Genomic DNA, 19,819 nt, shown 5'->3' with positions numbered 1-19,819 from the left:
GTGGTTTTAAAAATACAACCATTGCTAATGACCTACTGCTTGTTTTTCTCTAGTGATGCTGGCTAAGGGAAAATGTTATATTGAATTGGTTTTGGGCAGTCTTTTTTTTTTTTTTTTTTTTTGAGACACTTGTCTATGGTATGTTTAGGCTGAACTTGGACTCCTGGACTCAAGCAGTCCCCTTGCCTCAGCCTCTCCAGTAGTGGGGCCACAGGCATGCCCCACTGTGCCTGGCTTCAATGTACTCTTTAGAATGGAAGAGAAGATTAAGTTAGTGAATTTTGACAGAAAATAGAAATATATACTCTTCTTTGTTGATGATGATATGTAAGTTTTGTGGGACTTTGGACTTGTCAGCCTTGTTTTTTATGGTCTAAATCTATTTCCTCATGTGTGAAATTAGTATAATGCTATATACTTTGTATGGTTGTGCGAGTTAGATAGCATGGGCACAAAGCACCTAAAAGGGGCTCCATGAAAATTAGCCGGTGGGTCAAAGCCAGGCTCCGCAGCTTGCACCACTAGCCACTGGGGAGGCTGAGACCAGAGGATGTTTGGGCCAGGGGTGCAAGGCCAGCTTGGGCAACATAGTGAGACCCTGTCTTTAAAAAAAAAAAAAAAAGATCAGAGGCTAAGGTGAAGTTACAAAGTTATGTCTCTATGCAAATGAAAACTAGACAAAGTTATATTTCTATGCAAACGGAGACTTGGCCCCACCAGTTTCCCATCTGTCATGCAGAAAAGGTCAAAGGGAGCAGCCTGTAGTCTCTTTGTCACTTAGTTGTGGAAAGTTAGGGTTTTCCTTTCAATTTAGCTCTAGGAAGTCGGCGTGGAACAGCCTTAGGTTCCTTGCCTCTAGACCAGGCGTCCCCAAACTTTTTACACAGGGGGCCAGTTCACTGTCCCTCAGACCGTTGGAGGGCTGCCACATACTGTGCTCCTCTCACTGACCACCATTGAAAGAGGTGCCCCTTCCTAAAGTGCGGCGGGGGGCTGGATAAATGGCCTCAGGGGGCCGCAGTTTGGGGACGCCTGCTCTAGACCCTATTCTCCTGTCTCAAGCTTTTTTGTGATTGAGAAAATTTTGTTGTTTTTTTTCTGTATCTTTAATAGATGAAAAAAAAATGTTGATTGGACATCAGTCATTTTCCTTTATAGAGTGAATACAAGGGGACATTGTTGAATAGATTTTTTTTTTTTTTTTTTTTTTTTTTTGCGACAGAGTCTTGCTCTGTTGCCTAGGCTGGAATGCAGCGGCACAATCTTGGCTCACTGTAACTTCTGCTTCCCGAGCTCGAGTGATTCCTGTGCCTCAGCCTCCTGAGTAACAGGAATACAAGTGTGTGCCACCAGGCCCAGCTAATTTTTGTAGAGATGAGGTTTCACCATGTTGGCCAGGCTAGTCTTGAACTCTTGAGCTCCACTCTCCTTGGCCTCCCAAAGTGCTGAGATTACAGGTGTGAGCCACTGTGCTTGGCTGATTATGCTGTTGTAATATGTAAGTAAATGTGTTTGTATTTCAAAAAAATTGTATGATTAATAGTTGCCAGTCCTTTGGGAAGTATTTTTTTTTGTAAGACACTTAGGTTATTTACTGATTGAAATATACAGATGTGAATTTTATGATTATAGGATTGGTATAGATTAAGGTGGCTTTTGGTGTAGTGCAAAATACAAGGACTAGGAGGAAGCTTTGCTACTGATTGCTAGAAGAACGAATTCTCTGGGTACCAACATCACTACCTGTAAAATGAAGAGAGTGGCCCAGATGCCCGAGTTTTCTTCCTTCTAAGATTAGTTTCTGTGAGCCTTTGTCATCTGTTTACATTTAGGGGTGTTAAAACTTTTCAGATTAAATGCTGAATACTGTTCCCTTCCTCGAAGCAGATTTCAGTATGTGCTAGCTAAGCTTTTAGTTATGGTCTCTGAGCATCGTATTTTAAAAAGCCCCGTTGATCATTTCTTATGACAGCAATTAAATTTGTTACCTTTTTCTGGCTGTAGGTGGCACTGTTGTACCTATATATATTTTTTCACGTCCTAATTTTCCTGTTTGTAAAAGAAGACTTGAACAAGGCTTCCTTCATTTGAATTTTGTTGTTGTTATTTAATGCTTCTGAATAGCACTATGCCCATTATATTTGTATACCTGGAAAACTATTCTAGTTATCTTATTTTTATTATGTCATTTCAGCGTGAAAATTTCAGACATGCAGTGTGGACAGTGGTGAAATTGGACTTTTCTTCAAGTGTTAGAAACCAGTCAGCCATGATTTATAAAAGTGATAGAAGCCATCTGGAGCACCTTAAAGCTGAAAAGAGTCTTGAACTCCCTGAGTATGGGAACTGCTTTTGCCTGTTTGCTAGTGGGTGGTATTGTGGTATCATGGAAAAGCCTAGTTCAGCTGGCTCGTGTTTGAACGCAGGTGCCACAGTTCTTTCTCAGGTGCCCCTTTCCTCCCCACATCTATGAGTAGGGGCTGCTACTTTCTGCTTTGTAGAATTGTGAGAATTAGAGAGAATATGTGCAAAATATTTAGCATGGTGTCATCTCATAAAATATCTCATGACTGTTAGCTATTGCTTTATATGAAGTCATTTTATAGCGTTTGAAAATTACTAAGGCATTGGAATAAGAAAAATGTTTTCGTGAAGAAAGACTCAATTAGGAAATGAAGGAAATATTTGAGGAGTCAATAGTTCTTAGTAATTTAGCTGCAGGATTAGAGACATGGCTGTTATACAGGCATCTTGACCCTACCCAAGCCACAGAGTTATTGTGGAATAATAAATGTTGGGGCTTAAAGGGTCCCAATAATAACACTCCTGTTTTCTTTCTTTTTTTTTTTTTGAGACTGAGTCTTGCTGTATTACCCAGACTGGTGTGCAGTGGTGTGATCTCGGCTCACTGCAACCTCTACCTCCTGGGTTCAAGCAATTCTCTTGCCTCAACCTCCCGAGTAGCTGGGATTACATGTGCCTACCACCACACCCAGCAAATTTTTGTATTTTTAGTAGAGACGGAGTTCAATCATGTTGGCCAGGCTGGTCTTGAACTCCTGACCTTGTGATCCACCCGCCTCAGCCTCCCAAAGTGTTGGGATTACAGGTGTGAGCCACTGAGCCTGGCCCAACACTCCTGCTGTCTTCAACAACCTATTAAGAGTTGAGACAAGAGTAAGCAGGTAGAGAATCAAAATGTCATCCTTATTAGTGATGAAACCACATTCTCTGCCGGGCAAGGTGGGTCACACCTGTAATCCTAGCACTTTGGGAGGCCACAGCTGGTGGATCGCTTGAGCCCAGGTGTTTGAGACCAGCCTGGGCAACATGGTGAAATCCTGTCTCTACAAAAAACACAAAAAATTAGCCAGGTATGGTGGCGCATGCCTATAGTCCCAGCTGCTCAAGAGGCTGAGGTGGGAGGATCACTTGAGCCCAGGAGGCAGAGGTTGCAGTGAGCTGAGATCTCACCACTGCACTCCAGCCTGGGCGACAGATCAAGACCTTGTCTCAAGAAAACAAAAAACAACCCCAGATTTTCCATCAACTTGAAGGATGAATAAAAATGGGCATCCTACTACTGTATCCAAGATCTAGTGGCTGCGGGCCACAGCAGACCTTCCTATGAGGGACTTCCCCCTGTCAGACATAGGCATGGCAGAGCACAGAGTCCTGTACACTTGTCGAGGGTAGCACCCAAGAGTGAAAGAGGAGTTCACGTGCTCAGCTTGTGTTCCAAACTCACTCATCTCACAACTCACCTCACTTGGGTGGGGGAGGAATGGGGTAGGCAAGAGGTGTGCCTTGCTTAGGGCAAAGCTTTTATTATGGAAACCAGAGGATCGGGAGCAAGTGCTCCCTTTCCGCTCAGTTTAAACAGGTCAGGGTAACAGTTTCTCTCTCGTTAGCAGAGAAATAAGGATAGCCTTTGCGATTTAGACTAGCAAGGAAGTACAAAGGATGATTAGAAGGGAGACTTGTAAAATCACTGTCATAGATAACATTTTCATTTTTTTGGACAGGAGGAAAAAGTCTCACTCTGTCACCCAGGCTGGAGTGTAGTGGCACGATCTCGGCTCACTGCAACCTCCGCCTCCCAGGTTCAAGTGATTCTCACGCTTCAGCCTCCCAAGTAGCTTGGATTATAGGAGTCTGCCACCATGCCCTGCTAGTTTTTTGTATTTTTAGTAGAGACAGGGTTTCACCATGTTGCCCAGGCTATTCTCAGGTGTTTGAGATCATCCTGACCTCAAATGATCTGCCCACCTTGGCCCCCCAAAGAGCTGGAATTACAGGCATGACCCACCATACCAGGCTGATAACATTTGTTGAATACTTAAAATGTGCTACACATATTTATTTTTATTTTTATTATTTATTTATTTATGCATTTATTTTTGAGACAGAGTCTCACTCTGTTGCCAGGCTGAAGTGCAGTGATGTGATCTCTGCTCGCTGCAACCTTTGCCTCCTGGTTCAAGTGATTCCCCTGCCTCAGCCTCCTGAGTAGATGGGACAACAGGCACGTGCCACCATGCCCGGCTACTTTTTTTGTTTTTCGGTATTTTCAGTAGAGATGTGATTTCACCATGTTGGCCAGGATGGTCTCAATCTCCTGATATCATGATCCACTGGCCTCAGCCTCCCAAAGTGCTGGGATTACAGGCATGAGCCACTGTGCTTGGCCCTTATTTTTATTTTTTGGAGATGGAGTTGCTCTGTCACCCAGGCTGGAGTGCAATGGTGAGATCTCGGCTCACTGCAACCGCTGCCTCCTGGGTTCAGATGATTCTCATGTCTCAGCCTCCTGAGTAGCTGGGGTTACAGGTGTGTACCACCATGCCCAGCTAATTTTTATATTTTTAGTAGAGATGAGGTTTCACTGTGTTGGCCAGGCTGGTCTCAAACTCTTGACCTCAAGTGATCCATCTGCCTCTGCCTCTACACACATTTTACATAAACCAGTTTAACCCTTTAATTTTCACAACAACCAGATAAGGTAGGTTACAGATGTGGAAACTGAGGCATTGAGAGGTTAAGGAACTTGATCAAGGTTATGGGGCTATTAGGCCAGGTGTGGTGGCTCGTGCCTGTAATCCCAGCACTTTGGGAGGCCAAGGTGGGCAGATTACGAGGTCAGGACTTTGAGACCAGCCTGGCTAATATGGTGAAACCCTATCTCTGCTAAAAATACAAAAAAAAAAAAAAAAAAAAAAAAGAAATTAGCCGGGCGTGGTAGTGGGCACTTGTAGTCCCAGCTACTTGGGAGGCTGAGGCAGAAGAACTGCTTGAACCCGGGAAGTGGAGGTTGCAGTGAGCTGAGATGGTACCACTGCACTTAGACTGGGTGACAAAGCAAGACTCCGTCTCCAACAAAACAGAAGAAAACAAGACACCCTGGCTGAGTGTCAAGCAGTCTGGCTGAGCCCCGGTAGATTGGCTTCAGGTGTTTAGAGGTGCCAGCATATCTGTAGTTCCATGTGTACATCTATACATCAGTCAGGGTTTGGCCAGCATGGAAAGGGTGGGACACAGGGCGTGATGCAGCAGTGGCAGTTGTGTCCTGGCCACTGACCACAGAGTGTGCACTGCGGTGTGCATTAATCATTTGTGTAGGCAGCGGGTCTCTTCTTGTAACAGAACTTTAGTCCATCAGATTCATCTAGAAAACTCCTGCTCAGAGAAAGTGGGGTTTTCTAGATGAACTTGATTTGTATTTCTACAAACTAGAACTACTGAATTCTGCTTCAGGGAAGGGAGTGGCATTCAGTACCCATTCTGAACACTTTAATGCCCCTCAATATAAAAAAAGACAGAGGCTCACAGAAGCTAATCTTAGAACAGGAACAAACGGAAGCACTGGCCCCCTCCCTTCATTTTACAGGCTGTGACTGTGTGAGGCTTTGCTATTCAGGTGTTAGGATAATGCTGTAGAGGTGAGAACCACTAGGAAAGGGCCTGGAAACCAGCATTTGGTGTGTTAGGGCATCCTCTGTAAGGGTCCCGAATGAGACGTATGGAGTTGCCTTCTGCTTACCTCCCGCCTGTGATTTGGCCTTGAAGAGAAAAGGCGCTGATTGTTGAATCCTGCCTGATATTTTGGTCTGATAATTTTGTGTCTCCTATCCCATTAGTAGTTAAACCTCTAGTTTTCCTACATCAGTCTCTTATGAGTTTGGTTAATGTGACATCAGTCCACTAGAGGCTGATGATACTAATAATCAAATGACTGATGATTGTGACAATGACTCAGAGGCATCAGAAGTTTCATTCATATCCCCTATTTAAAGGACATGGTGAAGTATAATATATTTGACCAGGTTCTTCAGAAAACAAAGTGTTTGTAGGATTATCTGGAAATCCAGACTTCCTCAGGGTTCTGTGCAGCGTCGTGTCTGCTCAGTGCAGACCTGGGACCTGGTGTCACGGCGTGTGTGATGGCGGGCTTCCCTTGTCTCCTCTGGGTTTCAGTCTCGCCATATACAGTGAGGGTTAATATCTGTTTATTTTTTAGGGTTGCTCTGAAGGTCATACATGATATTTGTCAAGCATCGTGCTTGGCATAAAGGTGTTACTCAGTGAAAAACACCTGTTTTTTATTTTAATGGTGGCTTCAAGATTGCAGTGATTTTTAGGCTGCATTTACAAACAGAGATGGGTATATACAAAATAGCTCTTAAATAGCACCGTAATCATGGGGCCTCGCCTCTGTGTAGACAATTGAATAAATGTGCTATTTCCATAAGAATATATTATTGAGACACATCTTTTTGAATCTTCTTAACATGTTTAGAAATGAAAATAGCTAATGATAAACATGACTCTTGGAACCAGTACCTCTTGGGTGTGTTTTGCCATGATGGGAAATTGCATTCTATAGAGAAGTTTAATTGGATAACACAGTTATTTCTATAGTTTAGCAGACGATCAAGGCCTTCAAATTTTCTTTGTAATAATGAAAATGGTTTTGTATTTTAAACTACCTACAAAGCTGCCTTCTGAAAGTTGGAAATCTTTAACTTGAAGTGTCCAGTAATTGTGTGTGTTCGTGTGTGTGTGTGTGTGTGTGTGTGAGAGAGAGAGAGAGAGAGAGAGAGAAAAGGAGAGAGAGAGAGGTATTAATATTTTAGGGGGGTTGTGAAAAATTCCATAGAGCTTTTGGCACCTCTTCTCCTCCATTCTAGGTTGCTGATATACATTTGCACAAATAATAATCCTTTGTCACTTAGCTTATTTGTGGAAATAAGGAATTCTCATACTTGTTTAAGAAGAGCTGGGAGGCTGGGCACGGTGGTTAACCCCTGTAATCCCAGCACTTTGGGAGGCTGAGGTGGGAGGATTGCCTGAGGTCAGGAGTTTAAGAACAGCCTGGCCAACATGGTGAAACCTTGTCTCTACTTTAAAAAAAAAAAAAATCAGCTGGGCATGGTGGCACATGCCTGTAATCCCAGCTACTCAGGAGGCTGAGGCAGAAGAATTGCTGCAACCCGGAGGCGGAGGGTACATCCAGCTGATCAAGCCACTGCACTCCAAGCTGGGCAACAGAGCAAGATTCCTCTCAAAAAAAAAAGAGGTGGGAGCATGAACATAGAAAGTGGGAAGGGAGAGAGGTGAGGAGGCACTTAACAATTTGTTCAGAGCCGGGCGCGGTGGCTCAAGCCTGTAATCCTAGCACTTTGGGAGGCTGAGGTGGGTGGATCACAAGGTCAAGAGATCGAGACCATCCTGGTCAACATGGTGAAACCCCGTCTCTACTAAAAATACAAAAAAATAAAAAAAAAAATTAGCTGGGCATGGTGGCGCGTGCCTGTAGTCCCAGCTACTGAGGAGGCTGAGGCAGGAGAATTGCCTGAACCCAGGAGGTGGAGGTTGCGGTGAGCCGAGATCGCGCCATTGCACTCCAGCCTGGGTAACAAGAGCGAAACTCCGTCTCAAAAAAAAGAACAAAAACAAAACAAAACAAAACAATTTGTTCAGGGTATGAGTAATAGTAGCTTTTCTTTTCTCTTTCTGTCTGAAGCAAAAAGGCACTAAACTTGTAACATACTGTTTCTTGGAATTGCTTTTCTGATCAGTTACGAGTTTCTCAGATTGTTGTGAAGGCTATTTGAATTATGAAATGTGTTTTAGTAGTTATTTTTAAAAGCAGTTTTGTTTTCCAAATAAAATACCATCATCTGTTCTTTCTTCCAGGGGCACAGGAAGTTCTCATTGATCCAGGTACATCATCTATGTGTTTAGTTTCTTTTGGTTATTTTTTTTTAAGTGCTTGTTTCATGGTGATGTGAATGAATGGTTAAAATTTCTGGATGATGATCTTTGGAACATTCTGATTTAAGTCACTCTAAATCAGAACTGTTAAAAGCCTGATGATTGTTTGGTCCTTGCTTGATGGGCACCCCGTTGCTTTATGTTGTCTGTTGGAGAGGACGCTTCTTCCTCTCGCATGGCTAAGTGAACGATCTGAGAATTGTGCCTTTAATTCTGTGAATGCACTGAGCATGTTTGTCCCGTTAATTTTGAGTTCCTTTGTAATCATGACTTTGCTGTGATCTGTGGTTTGTGCCCCTCCCTTCCAAGTGAGTTTGAATTCTCTACTGCGTTTCGGCTGTGTGTTCTTCGCAGGGAAGGAAATCTTGTATTTTCTACAGAGGCAGGTTTTTCTTTCCCCTCCTAATATCTCCTGTAATTAATATGGCAAAAATCTCTTTTATTACAGGGCCTAATTGTTTCATGATGACCTCTGTTATTTTCTGACTTAGGGAGAAACAGTGACAGGGTAAATAATACAAAATGAAATCAGCCTAGAATGGAGCTCAGACGGCTGTGCTCACACAGGCTCTGTGATAACACATTTGCTGTCGTCTCCTCTTGGCTCCGAAACGAAGCAGCCTCAGGTTTGCAGACGTTTTTTTGTTTTTGTTTTTGTTTTTAAAAGACGCGGTTTCACCATGTTGTTCAGGCTGGTCTTGAACTCCCAACCTCAGGTGATCTGCCCGCCTTGGCCTCCAAAGTGCTTGGATTACAGGTGTGAGCCACCATGCCTGGCCCCAGACGTTGGTTTTAACGTTTGCATCCACTCTTTTCTTTAGGCCAGTGGCTAAGTTTCCTGATGGGGTTTGTTGAATGTGTAGAGAAAGGACAACAGATGCCGGGCGCGGTGGCTCACGCCTGTAATCCAAGCACTTTGGAGGCCAAGGTGGGTGGATCACCTGAGGTCAGGAGTTTAAGATCAGCCCGACCAACATGGTGAAACCCCGTCTTTAAAAAACAAAAAACAAACAAACCAACAACAACAACAACAACAAGAGAAGGGACAACAGATGCTTGGTTTGTTTTCAGGAGACCCGAGTTGCTGATGAGAAGACATTGGGGCAATGCCTTATGCCACCAAGGAGCTGAAAGCCCCGCCAACACTGATGACAAATTAAATAGTTGTTGAATGTACTGGTGTTTGATTGATAAAAGTTGCTGAGCCCCAGCCTGGCTGATGATGCCTGCTATAAAATACTGAATTCCAAGTCAGGCACAGTGGCTCACACCTGTAATCCCGGCACTTTGAGAGGCCGAGGTGGGCGGATCACAAGGTCAGGAGTTCAAGACCAGTCTGACCAACACGGTGAAACTCCATCTCTACTAAAAAAATACAAAAATTAGCCAGTCATGGTGGCAGGTGCCTGTAATCCCAGCTACCTGGGAGGCTGAAGCAGGAGAATCATTTGAACCCGGGAGACAGACGTTGCAGTGAGCCGAGGTTGCGTCATTGCACTCTAGCCTGGGTGACAAGAGCAAGACTTCGTCTTAAAACAAAACAAAAACTGAATTCCAGTGTGTCAATCACATTAGTTGTAGGAGAATTAGATGTATACACTATGTAGAAAGAAGTAGCTTAGAGCTATAAGAAAAATCAGTCATTTGTTGAGATAAGGCATTTTTAAAAGATTTCTGAAGCTTTCAAGGTACGGTTGTGTGGGGATGAAACTGAGTGTAGAGTGCAGGGAGGAAAGTGAGGAGCTTCTGTGGGGCTTTGTTACTCGAGGGTGCATCCAGATCCTGCTGTAGAGGTGAAAACCACCGAGAAGGACCCAGAAACCAGTGTTTGGTGTGTGAGCACATCCTCTGTCATGGTTCCAAATGAGAGACATGTGGACCTGACTTCTCTTTACCCATGGGAGAGGGAGTGAAGACAATGAGGTGCCTCCCGGCCCCACATTCTGGTTCCTGCCTTCAGGCCACCCCAGTTCCTGCTAATGCCTTCTGGCCTCTGCTAGCCGGGACTTTTGCCACAGGACTGACTTGCCAACTGAAATCGTATCTGTCTTTCAAGTGCTGGTCCTTTCTAAACCCTTGCAAATGTGTTAGCTGTGACTGTGCTGGCAGGGAATCTTCCCAGCTCCTAGGAGCAGTGCAATTTGATTCTCCACAGCCACTCTGTCCGAATAGCTAATACCCTCTCAGGGGTTATAAAATTGTTCAGCTCCTGGAAAGCCCATTCACATGAAGCTATCACAGAATTGCATCACTTTCACTTTATTTTTGAGTTTTAAATGGACATAATGTTTGAAGCAAGCTGTTTGAGAATTATTTTCCTACCTGCTTTCCCCACCACTGTTTCTGAAACCAGAAGAAGAATTTCACGGTCTTCAGGGCTCCTCCATCTCTCATCCCAAGAACTAAGCTTCCCCTCCCCACATTTCTAGCAGTTTCGCCTTTGTGTTCTTTATCTGCAGTTTTAAAATGGAATGCTTCTTAAAACTCTTTTTTTCTTGTTATTTCTTTCCTTTCTTTCTTTCTCTCTCTTTTTTTTTAAAGACAGGGTTTTACTTTGCTGCAGAGGCTAGAGTGCAGTGGCTATTCACAGGCATGATTCTAGCTCACTGCACCCTTCAACTCCTGGACTCAAGCAATCCTCACACCTCAGCCTCTGGAGTAGCTGGGACTACAGGTGTGTGCCACCATGCCCAGCTAATTTTTAAATTAATATTATTTTCTTTTTGAGGCAGAGTCTTGCTGTCACCAGGCTGGAGTGCAGTGGCGTGATCTTGGCTCACTGCAACCTCCACCTCCTGGTTCAAGTGATTCTCCTACTTCAGCTTCCCGAGTAGCTGTGATTACAGGCGCACACCACCATACCCAGCTACTTTTTTGTATTTTTAGTAGAGATGGGGGTTTCACCATATTGGCCAAGATGGTCTTGATGTCTTGACCTCATGATCCTCGCTCCTCAGCGTCCTGAAGCGCTATGATTACAGGCGTGAGCCACCACACCTGGCCAAATTTTTAAATAAAGATGAGGTCTCTCTGTGTTGACAAGGCTGGCCTTGGCCTCAAGCAATCCTCCTGCCTTTGCCTCCCAAAGTGATTACAAGCATCAGCCACTGTTTCTGGTCTCGGTCTCTCTCTCTCTCTCTCTCTCTCTCTCTCTCTCTCTCTCTCTCCTTTTTCCCCTATTTCCAAACATTTCACCTAAGTTCAGCAACTACTTTACATACAATGATCTTTTGGATAATTTGAGTTGATATGTAGTTGCTTTCTCCATTTTCACGTTTAGGAGAGTTTCTTCTTCCTGTAATAAAAATGAACAATTTGTACTTATTATGTGCGAGACACTGTTCTAAGGTGCTTTTTAAAAAAACAACCAAACTAGTTTTAATACAATGTACCTATTTAAATGGTAAAATGCAGTCATTTGTAGTGTATTTTCAGAGTCACCCTCACCACAATCAGTTTTAGGACATTCTTATAACCCCGAGAGGAAGCGGTCGCTCTCCATTGCCTCCATCCTTCCCTTAGCTCCAAGAAGCTGCTAAGCTACTTTCTTTCTCTATTATTTGCCTATTCTGGACATTTCATGTAAATGGCATCATTCATATAGTGGTTTGTTGTCTTTTGTGACTGGCCTCTTTCACTTACTGTAATGTTTCGAGGTTCATCTGTACTGCATTGTGTCAGTATGCATTGCTTTTTCTTCTTGCAGAATAGTATTCCGTTGCATATATGGGCCACATGTTTTCCCGTTCCATCAGTTGATGGACATTTGTATCGTTTGTACCTTTTGGCTATTATGAATAATGATGTTATAAGCATTTGTGTAGACATATGTTTTATTAATTAATTAATTAATTAATTTATTTATTTGAGATGGAGTTTCGTTCTCGTTGCCCAGGCTGGAGTGCAATGGTGCGGTCTTGGCTCACTGCAATCGCTGCCTCCTTGGTTTAAGTGATTCTCCTGCCTCAACCTCCCAAGTAGATGGTACTGCAGGTGCCTGCCACCGTGCCTGACTAATTTTTTCGTATTTTCAGTAGAGATGGGGTTTCACCATGTTGGCCAGGCTGGTCTCGAACTCCTGACCTCAGGTGATCTGCCTACCTCGGCCTCCCCAGGTGCTGGGATTACAGGTATGAGCCACTGCACCCTGCCAGTAACAGTTTTTTAATTCATTCTCTATAATGGTCTTTTATCTGGTACACGATTACCAAAATTTGTCTTTCATTCTGTGTGTTATCTTTTTATTTTCTTGATGATGGTGTCCTTAGAAGCATACCAGTTTTAAATGTGGATGAAATCCAGTTTATGGTTTTCTTTGTTGCTGTGCTTTTAATGTCATATCTACAACTTAAGGTACTCTATATAAACTTTCCACCTAAAGCAACTGAGTCTGCATGATTCTGGGAGACAGGCACTGTTGTCATCCCTAGTCTATAGATAGGTAAACTGAGGTGCAGGAAGGTTCACTGACCCGCTAAGGGTCATAGCTAGTAAGTGGTGATGTGGGCATTCAGACCCCAAGTTTGGAGCCAGGATTTATCCTCTTAACCGCCACACTCTATTGCTTTCCATAGGGAATCATTTATTGGAAATTCTTTGCTCATTTGATTTCTTGACCATTCTTTTTGGTCATGAGGGACCTCATCTTTTCATTCACCTCGCAGAGTTGAGCATAGGTTTATTTTTGGTCTGATGTAGGTGGAATTATTGCTATCAGCTAATGTCTGCATTGCTTACTCTGCAGTGATGATCGTTGCTAGTTGACATAACAAAGTCATTTAATCCCCTTCTGGACATCACACTAAATAACAGTAGCGTCATGATTACAGAAAGTTCAGAGACTGTATTTGATTGATTCCATGTCATTAGCTAAAGGAGGCAATCCCCAGCGTTGACACAGATTGTAAGCCCTTCCAGAATAAGGTCATTGTCTTCTTTTTTTCCCTGTCCTTCACTCATGCAGTGTCTGGCACAGTGCCTCATTGTCCAGCGGATTAGCTGGAGCATGGTGCTCTTCAGTCGCTGTGTACAATGACACAGTTCTTACAACAGTATCTGTTGTTAGTTTCACAAGGGACAAATCATAGAAATATCTCTCAGATGTATTAAAAAAGCCTGGAATTTTGGAACTCTTTCTTTCTTTCTTTCTTTTTTTCTGAGACGAAGTTTCGCTCTTGTTACCCAGGCTGGAGTGCAATGGCGCGATCTCGGCTCACCGCAACCTCCGCCTCCTGGGTTCAGGCAATTCTCCTGCCTCAGCCTCCTGAGTAGCTGGGATTACAGGCATGTGCCACCATGCCCATTTAATTTTTTGTATTTTTAGTAGAGATGGGGTTTCACCACGTTGACCAGGATGGTCTCCATCTCTTGACCTCATGATCTACCCGCCTCGGCCTCCCAAAGTGCTGGGATTACAAGGCCTGGAATTTTGAAAAGACTTCCAGAAAACATACAAAGGCATTTTCACTGCTTTTAGATTTATTATAGATGTATTATATAGGTTACACAACAGAATAAATTGACTAACTAGATTTGGCAAGTTGTGTAATATCGTTACCTGTCATAATTAAAATGTTCTGCCTCCGTTAAAGTAATTAGTGTCCACGAGTAAACAAAAATAAGCTAGCATTTATGTGCGGCTCGGGGTAGACTTTATATATATGTGTGTGTGTATGCATATATTTCTGTCTTTCAGAGCATTTGGCAGCTTTTCAACAATATTCTAACTTCAAAATTCTGTTTAAAAAATCGGCTGGGTGGGGTGGCTGATGCATGTAATCCCAGCACTTTGGGAGGCTGAGGCGGGTGGATCATTTGAGGTCAGGAGTTCGAGAACAGCCTGGCCAACATGGTGAAACCCAGTCTCTACTAAAAATACAAAAATTAGCTGGGTTCGGTGGTGTGCGCTGAGGCAGGAGAGTCACTTGAGTCTGATAGGTGGAAGTTGCAGTGAGTCAAGATTGCGTCCCTGTACTCTAGTCTGGGTGACAGAGTGAGACCCCGTCTCAAAAAAAAAAAAAAAATCACTGTGGCTAGTACACTTTAGACTGAGTTTGTCCTGTCTTATGCACAGAATTCCACTGTCTCCTAGGTAGAGCTTTTCTTTCATCATACCAAGTTAGTATCTGAATTATAGGAGCTGTGATTTCTTGAACTCCGGCCTTAAGTGAGCCTCTTGCCTCAAACTCCCACAGCACTAGGAATTTAGGCAGGAGCCACTGTACCTGGCTGGAGCTGTAATTTCTAGACCTTTGCCTTTCCATGTATTTAAAGTTGCCTATCAAATGATTTTCCCTTTGTTTGTTGGGTTTTCATTAGTCAATTAGAACTTTTGAAAATGAATTTGTTTTTATATGTTATATAAATTTCCCCAGGAACTTGCTGTGTTTTTGCTTTTAAGTTTTCAATTTGTGAAAAATTTAAATGTACTCTTATTTATAAGTTATTTTTCTCTAGATATTTGTTTACCTCTTTATACATTATTTTCAAGGAGTAGGTGTGCATGTTTAAAAAAATAGCTTGTACGTGTAACAAACGTGCACATGTACCCTTGAACATAAAATAAAACTTGGAAAGAAAAAAATATAAAAACAAAACCATATTTTTTCATATTGTAAAAGTCATCTTCATTATAGAGAATTTAGAAAATAAAGATAAAGAAAATAAACAAATTAAAAAGTTACCCATACCTCCCCAACCCCAGGTAAGTTGTAGTAAATTTTGAAATTGGGAAGTGTAAGTCCTCTAAATTTGTTCTTTTCTTCTCAAGATAGTTTTGGTTATTCTGGATCCCTTGAATTTCCATATGAATTTTAGGATCAGAGAGTCATTTTCTACAAATAATTTAGATGGAATTTTGATAGAGATTATGTTGAATCAATCTGTTGATCAGTTTGGAGAGTACTGCCATTTTAAGAAGATTACATCTTCTAGTTCATGGACATGGGATGTCTTTTCAACGTTTACCTTCTTTAATTTTTTGTTGACAGTGCTTTGAGTTTTCAGAATAATTATTTTATAGTTTTTTTTGGTTAAATATACTACTAAGTACTTTATTCTTTTTCATGCTATTGTAAACAGAATTGTTTTCTTAATTTCATTTTCACATGATTCATTGCAAGTGTATGGAACCACAATTTTTTGTGTATTGGTTTTATATCCTTCAAATTTGCTGAACTCATTTCTTATCTCTAATAATTTTTTAGTGGGTTTTTTAGGATTTTCTGTAAGGAAGATCATGTCATCTGAAAAGAGAGAGAGTTTTTCTTCCTTTCTAATTTGGATGACTTGTCTTATCCTTGATTGTAGGGGGAGTCTTTTAATATAAAGCATGATGGTAGCTATGGGTTTTTCACAGTTGCCCTTTATCAGATTGAGAACATTCCCTTCTATGCCGAGTTTGTTGAGTATCATCACAAAAGGGTGAGGAATTTATCAAGTGCTTTCTTTGTGTCTATTGAGATGATCCTGTGGTTTTGTCTTTTATTCTACTCGTTTTCAGACATTAAACTAACCTTAGATTCCTGAGCTGAATCCCACTTGATCATGTTGTATAAGCCTTTTTATATCATGCTGAATGCAGTGTGCTAGTAATTTTATTGAGGATATTTGCATTTGTGTGTGTGTGTGTGTGTGTGTGTGTGTGTGTGTGTGTGTGTGTGTATATTTGAGATGGCATCTCCCTCTGTCGCCCAGGCTGGAGTGCAGTTATGTGATCTTGGCTCACTGCAACCTCCACCTCCCAGGTTCAAGCGATTCTTCTGCTTCAGCCCCCTAAGTAGCTGGGACTGCAGGAATGGGCCACCAGACTCAGCTAATGTTTCTATTTTTAGTAGAGAGAAGGTTTCACCATGTTGGCCAGGCTGGTCTTGAACTCCTGATCTCAGGTGATCTACCCGCCTTTGTCTCCCAGAGTGCTGGGATTACAGGCATGAGCCACTGCCCCTTGCCTTGCATCTATATTCATAAGCACTACTGGTCTGTAGTTTTCTTTTGATGTCTTTTTCTGGTTTTGGTGTCAGGGCAACATTAGCCTCATATAATGAATCAGTTAGTGTTCCTTGCTTTTATGTTTTCTGGAAGAATTTATGAAGAATTGGTGTTAATTTGTCCCTAAATGTTTGGTAGCATTCACCTTTGAAGCCAGTTGTACCCAGCTTTTCTTTCTGGGAGATTTTTTGATTATTGACTTAATCACTTGTTATGGGTCTATTTAGATTTTCTAGTTCTTCTTGAGTTGGGTTTAGTAGTTTGTGTCTTTCTGGGAATTTGCCCATCTCATCTAGATATATCTATATCTATATCTGTATCATCTATGTCTGTATCTACATATATATATATATATATATATATATATATATAATCCATTGGCATATGATTGTTCATAATATTGTCTCGCAACTTATTTCTGTAAGGTTGGTAGTAATGTCTGTTCTTTCAGCTCTGATTTTAGTAATTTGATTCTTCTTTCTTCTTGGCTAGTGCATAATTTTGTGGTCATTTTAAGACTAAACTTTCGGTTTTGTTGACTTTTCTCTATTGGTTTTCAATTCTCCATTTCATTTATTTCTGCTCTCTAACCTTTATTTCCTTCCGTTTGCTTCCGCCTCCCAAGTAGCTGAGACTATAGGCACATGATACCATGCCCAGTTAATCAAAGTATTTTCTAATTTCTAGGCTCAGCATGGTGGCTCACGCCTGTAATCCCAGCACTTTGGGAGACCAAGGCAGGCAGATCATTTGAGGTCAGGAGTTCGAGACCAGCCTGGCCAACATGGTAAAACCCCATCTCTACAAAAAATACAAAAATTCAAAATTAACTGGGTGTGGTGACACATGTCTGTAATCCCAGCTACTCAGGAGGCTGAGGCAGGAGAATTGCCTGAACCCAGGAGGCGGAGGTTGCGATGAGCCGAGATCGCACCATTGCACTCCAGCCTGGGTAACAAGAGCGAAACTCCATCTCAAAAAAAAAAAAAAGGACTTTCTAATTTCTCTTGTGATTCCTTCTTTGACCTATTGGTTATTTAGGTGTGTACTATTTAATTTCCAAGTAGATGTGAATTTCCAAAATTTCCTTCTGTTGTTGATTTCTAAAATAATTCTGTTAAAAAAACAATTTTGTTGTGACTGGAGAACACATTTCGTGATTTCAGTTATTTATTTATTTATTTAGAGACAGGGTCTGTCTCTGTCACCCAGGCTGGAGTGCAGTGGGATGATCATGGCTCACTGCAGTCTCAACCTGCCAGACTCAAGCAATCATCCCACCTCAGCCTTTCAAGTAGCTGGGACTACAGGGCCATATCACAATGCCTGGTTAATTTTTAGATATTTTGTAGAGTCAGGATCTCACTATGTTGCCTACACTGGTCTCGAACTCCTGGGCTCAAGTGATTTTCCTGTCTGAGCCTCCCAGAGTGCTGGCATTTTAGGGGTAAGCCACTGCTCCTCGCCTCCTCCTCCTTCTTTTTTAAAATTTCTACTGTAGAATTTCTTTTGGTTATACTTCCTTTGTCTTCTTTTAGCTTGCTTAAAAACCACAACTTCTTCATATTTCTTCCCAGGTCAGTTTTCCTTTAATTTTTTGATGATGTATCTCCAGTCTTATTTCAGAATTTTTATATCCTTAGGGAAGAAAAAATATCAGATCTTCCTGCAGAATTGGTTCTTCAGTAGGTGTCTGGCAGCTGTCAGTAAAGCCAAAGGCTGGCTGTATGCTTATGTTCCTTTAATCATAGTGTCTGGATGGTGACTTTATTTATTATTATTTTTTTGAGACAGTGTCTTGCTCATGTTGCCCAGGCTGGAGTGCAATGTGTGATCTCAGCTCATTGCAACCTCTGCCTCCCAGATTCAAGCAATTCTCCTGCCTCAGTCTCTTGAATAGCTGGGATTACTGGCATGTGCCACCATGCCTGGCTAATTTTTGTATTTTTAGTAGAGATGGGTTTCACCATGGTGGTCAGGCTGGTCTCGAACTGCTGACCTCTGGTGAACTACCTGCCTCGGCATCCCAAAGTGCTGGGATTACAGGCATGAGCTACTATGTGCAACCCGGGTGGTGACTTTTTAATTACTGCACACACTGCTGTGGCAATGTATTTCCTGTGCCCAGCTCAGCACCTGGCACAGAAGAGGCACCTAGTAGGTGTTATGAGTGTGTAAGTGAAGAAATGACTCATTCTGCTCATGCCTATGATATTTATTATTATTTATTTCCCAGTCACAAAAACCAATGGATCACGGCCTATGATCTTCATTTATAATTCATCTTCTCTATTTTCATTTCATTTATATTCCCAATTGTATATGTTTTAGTGCTCTTGTCTTTACAAAATGCATCCTGTTTTTAATATAATAGAATTGTTTTGTAGCTTAATGAGTTTACCATAGTTCTACTTTTTCAAGCTGTTGATTTTGAAATAATTTAAAACTTGCAAATTTTATAAGAGAGTGGTAAAGAGGACTCTGATATACTCTTCATCCATATTTGTCAATTGTATCATTTGCTTTATTATTTGATCTCTGTGAGTATACAGATTTTTTTTGAGCGATTTCCCAGTGAGTTGCAGACCTGATGCCCATCCTGAATACATCAGTGTGTATTTCCTGAGGACAAGGTTGTTCACATAAACACTACAGTGATGAAAATCAGGGAATTTAGCGGTGATGCATTCAGTACCTTTATCTACCCTCCAGACCTTTTTGCATTCCACCAGCTGTTCCAGTACAGCAGTTGTATTTCCTGATGCAAGAGTGCATCCCGGATCACGTGCAGCACTGAGTGTCCATGGCACTTAGTATCATCTCGGCCCGTCTTCGTTTTTCATGATAATTGATGTTTCTGAAGAATACAGGCCATTTATTTTGCAGAATGTTCTCACTTTGCATTTGCCTGAAGTTGCTTTATGATTATGAGATTTTGCATTTTGGCAGGGCGGAGGGAGAGGTGAAATAAGCAATTCATTGTGTGTTAAATCAGAGGCACATGGGGTTCATTTGTCACATTACGGGTGAGGATAACTTTGATAATTGGTTAAAGTGGAGTCTGATCAAGTTTTCCACTGAAACGTTACTGTTTTTCTCTATGTAAACAGTAAGTAATTTGTGGGAAATACTTTGAGACCATGTGTACATCTTGTTTGTCATCACACTTTCACTTACTGGTTCTGGCATTCGGTGAAGAATCTCACCTGAGTCAGTTATTACTGTGATGCTGCCATATGGTAATTTTCTAGAATAAAGAAATTCACCATTTCTTTATTCTAGAAACAATAAAGAATGATGAGCCTCATCATTCCTTACATGTTTATTATTAGCGTTTTACCATAAGGAGGAGCTTTTTTTTTTTTTACTTTTTTTTCCTCCTCCTTTCCTTACATGTTTATTAGCGTTTTACCATAAGGAGGAGCTTTTTTTTTTTTTTTTTTTTTTTTTGAGACAGAGTTTCGCTCTTGTTACCCAGGCTGGAGTGCAATGGCGCGATCTCGGCTCACCGCAACCTCCGCCTCCTGGGCTCAGGCAATTCTCCTGTCTCGGCCTC

General features: G+C 41.9%; 1 protein-coding gene across 4 annotated transcripts in view; it reads left to right on the top strand.

Moving 5' to 3' along the window:
* The window catches only part of TRAPPC9 (trafficking protein particle complex subunit 9), a 722,918-nt gene that overhangs the window by 40,410 nt on the left and 662,689 nt on the right, over positions 1-19,819 (top strand). For 3 of the 4 annotated variants that reach the window (XM_074387191.1, XM_074387190.1, XM_074387187.1), the window contains exon 5: positions 8,197-8,223. The exons of the other annotated variant lie outside the window; for it this stretch is intronic. In XM_074387191.1, the coding sequence (XP_074243292.1) occupies positions 8,197-8,223 (27 nt within the window). The remainder of the gene's footprint in view (positions 1-8,196; positions 8,224-19,819) is intronic. 4 annotated transcript variants of the gene reach the window in all.

Source organism: Saimiri boliviensis, chromosome 15 (assembly GCF_048565385.1).
Source record: "Saimiri boliviensis isolate mSaiBol1 chromosome 15, mSaiBol1.pri, whole genome shotgun sequence".
NCBI lineage: Eukaryota > Metazoa > Chordata > Mammalia > Primates > Cebidae > Saimiri > Saimiri boliviensis.
The sequence above is the reverse complement of the archived record's forward strand: the minus strand, read 5'-3'. Positions and strand labels throughout refer to the sequence as shown.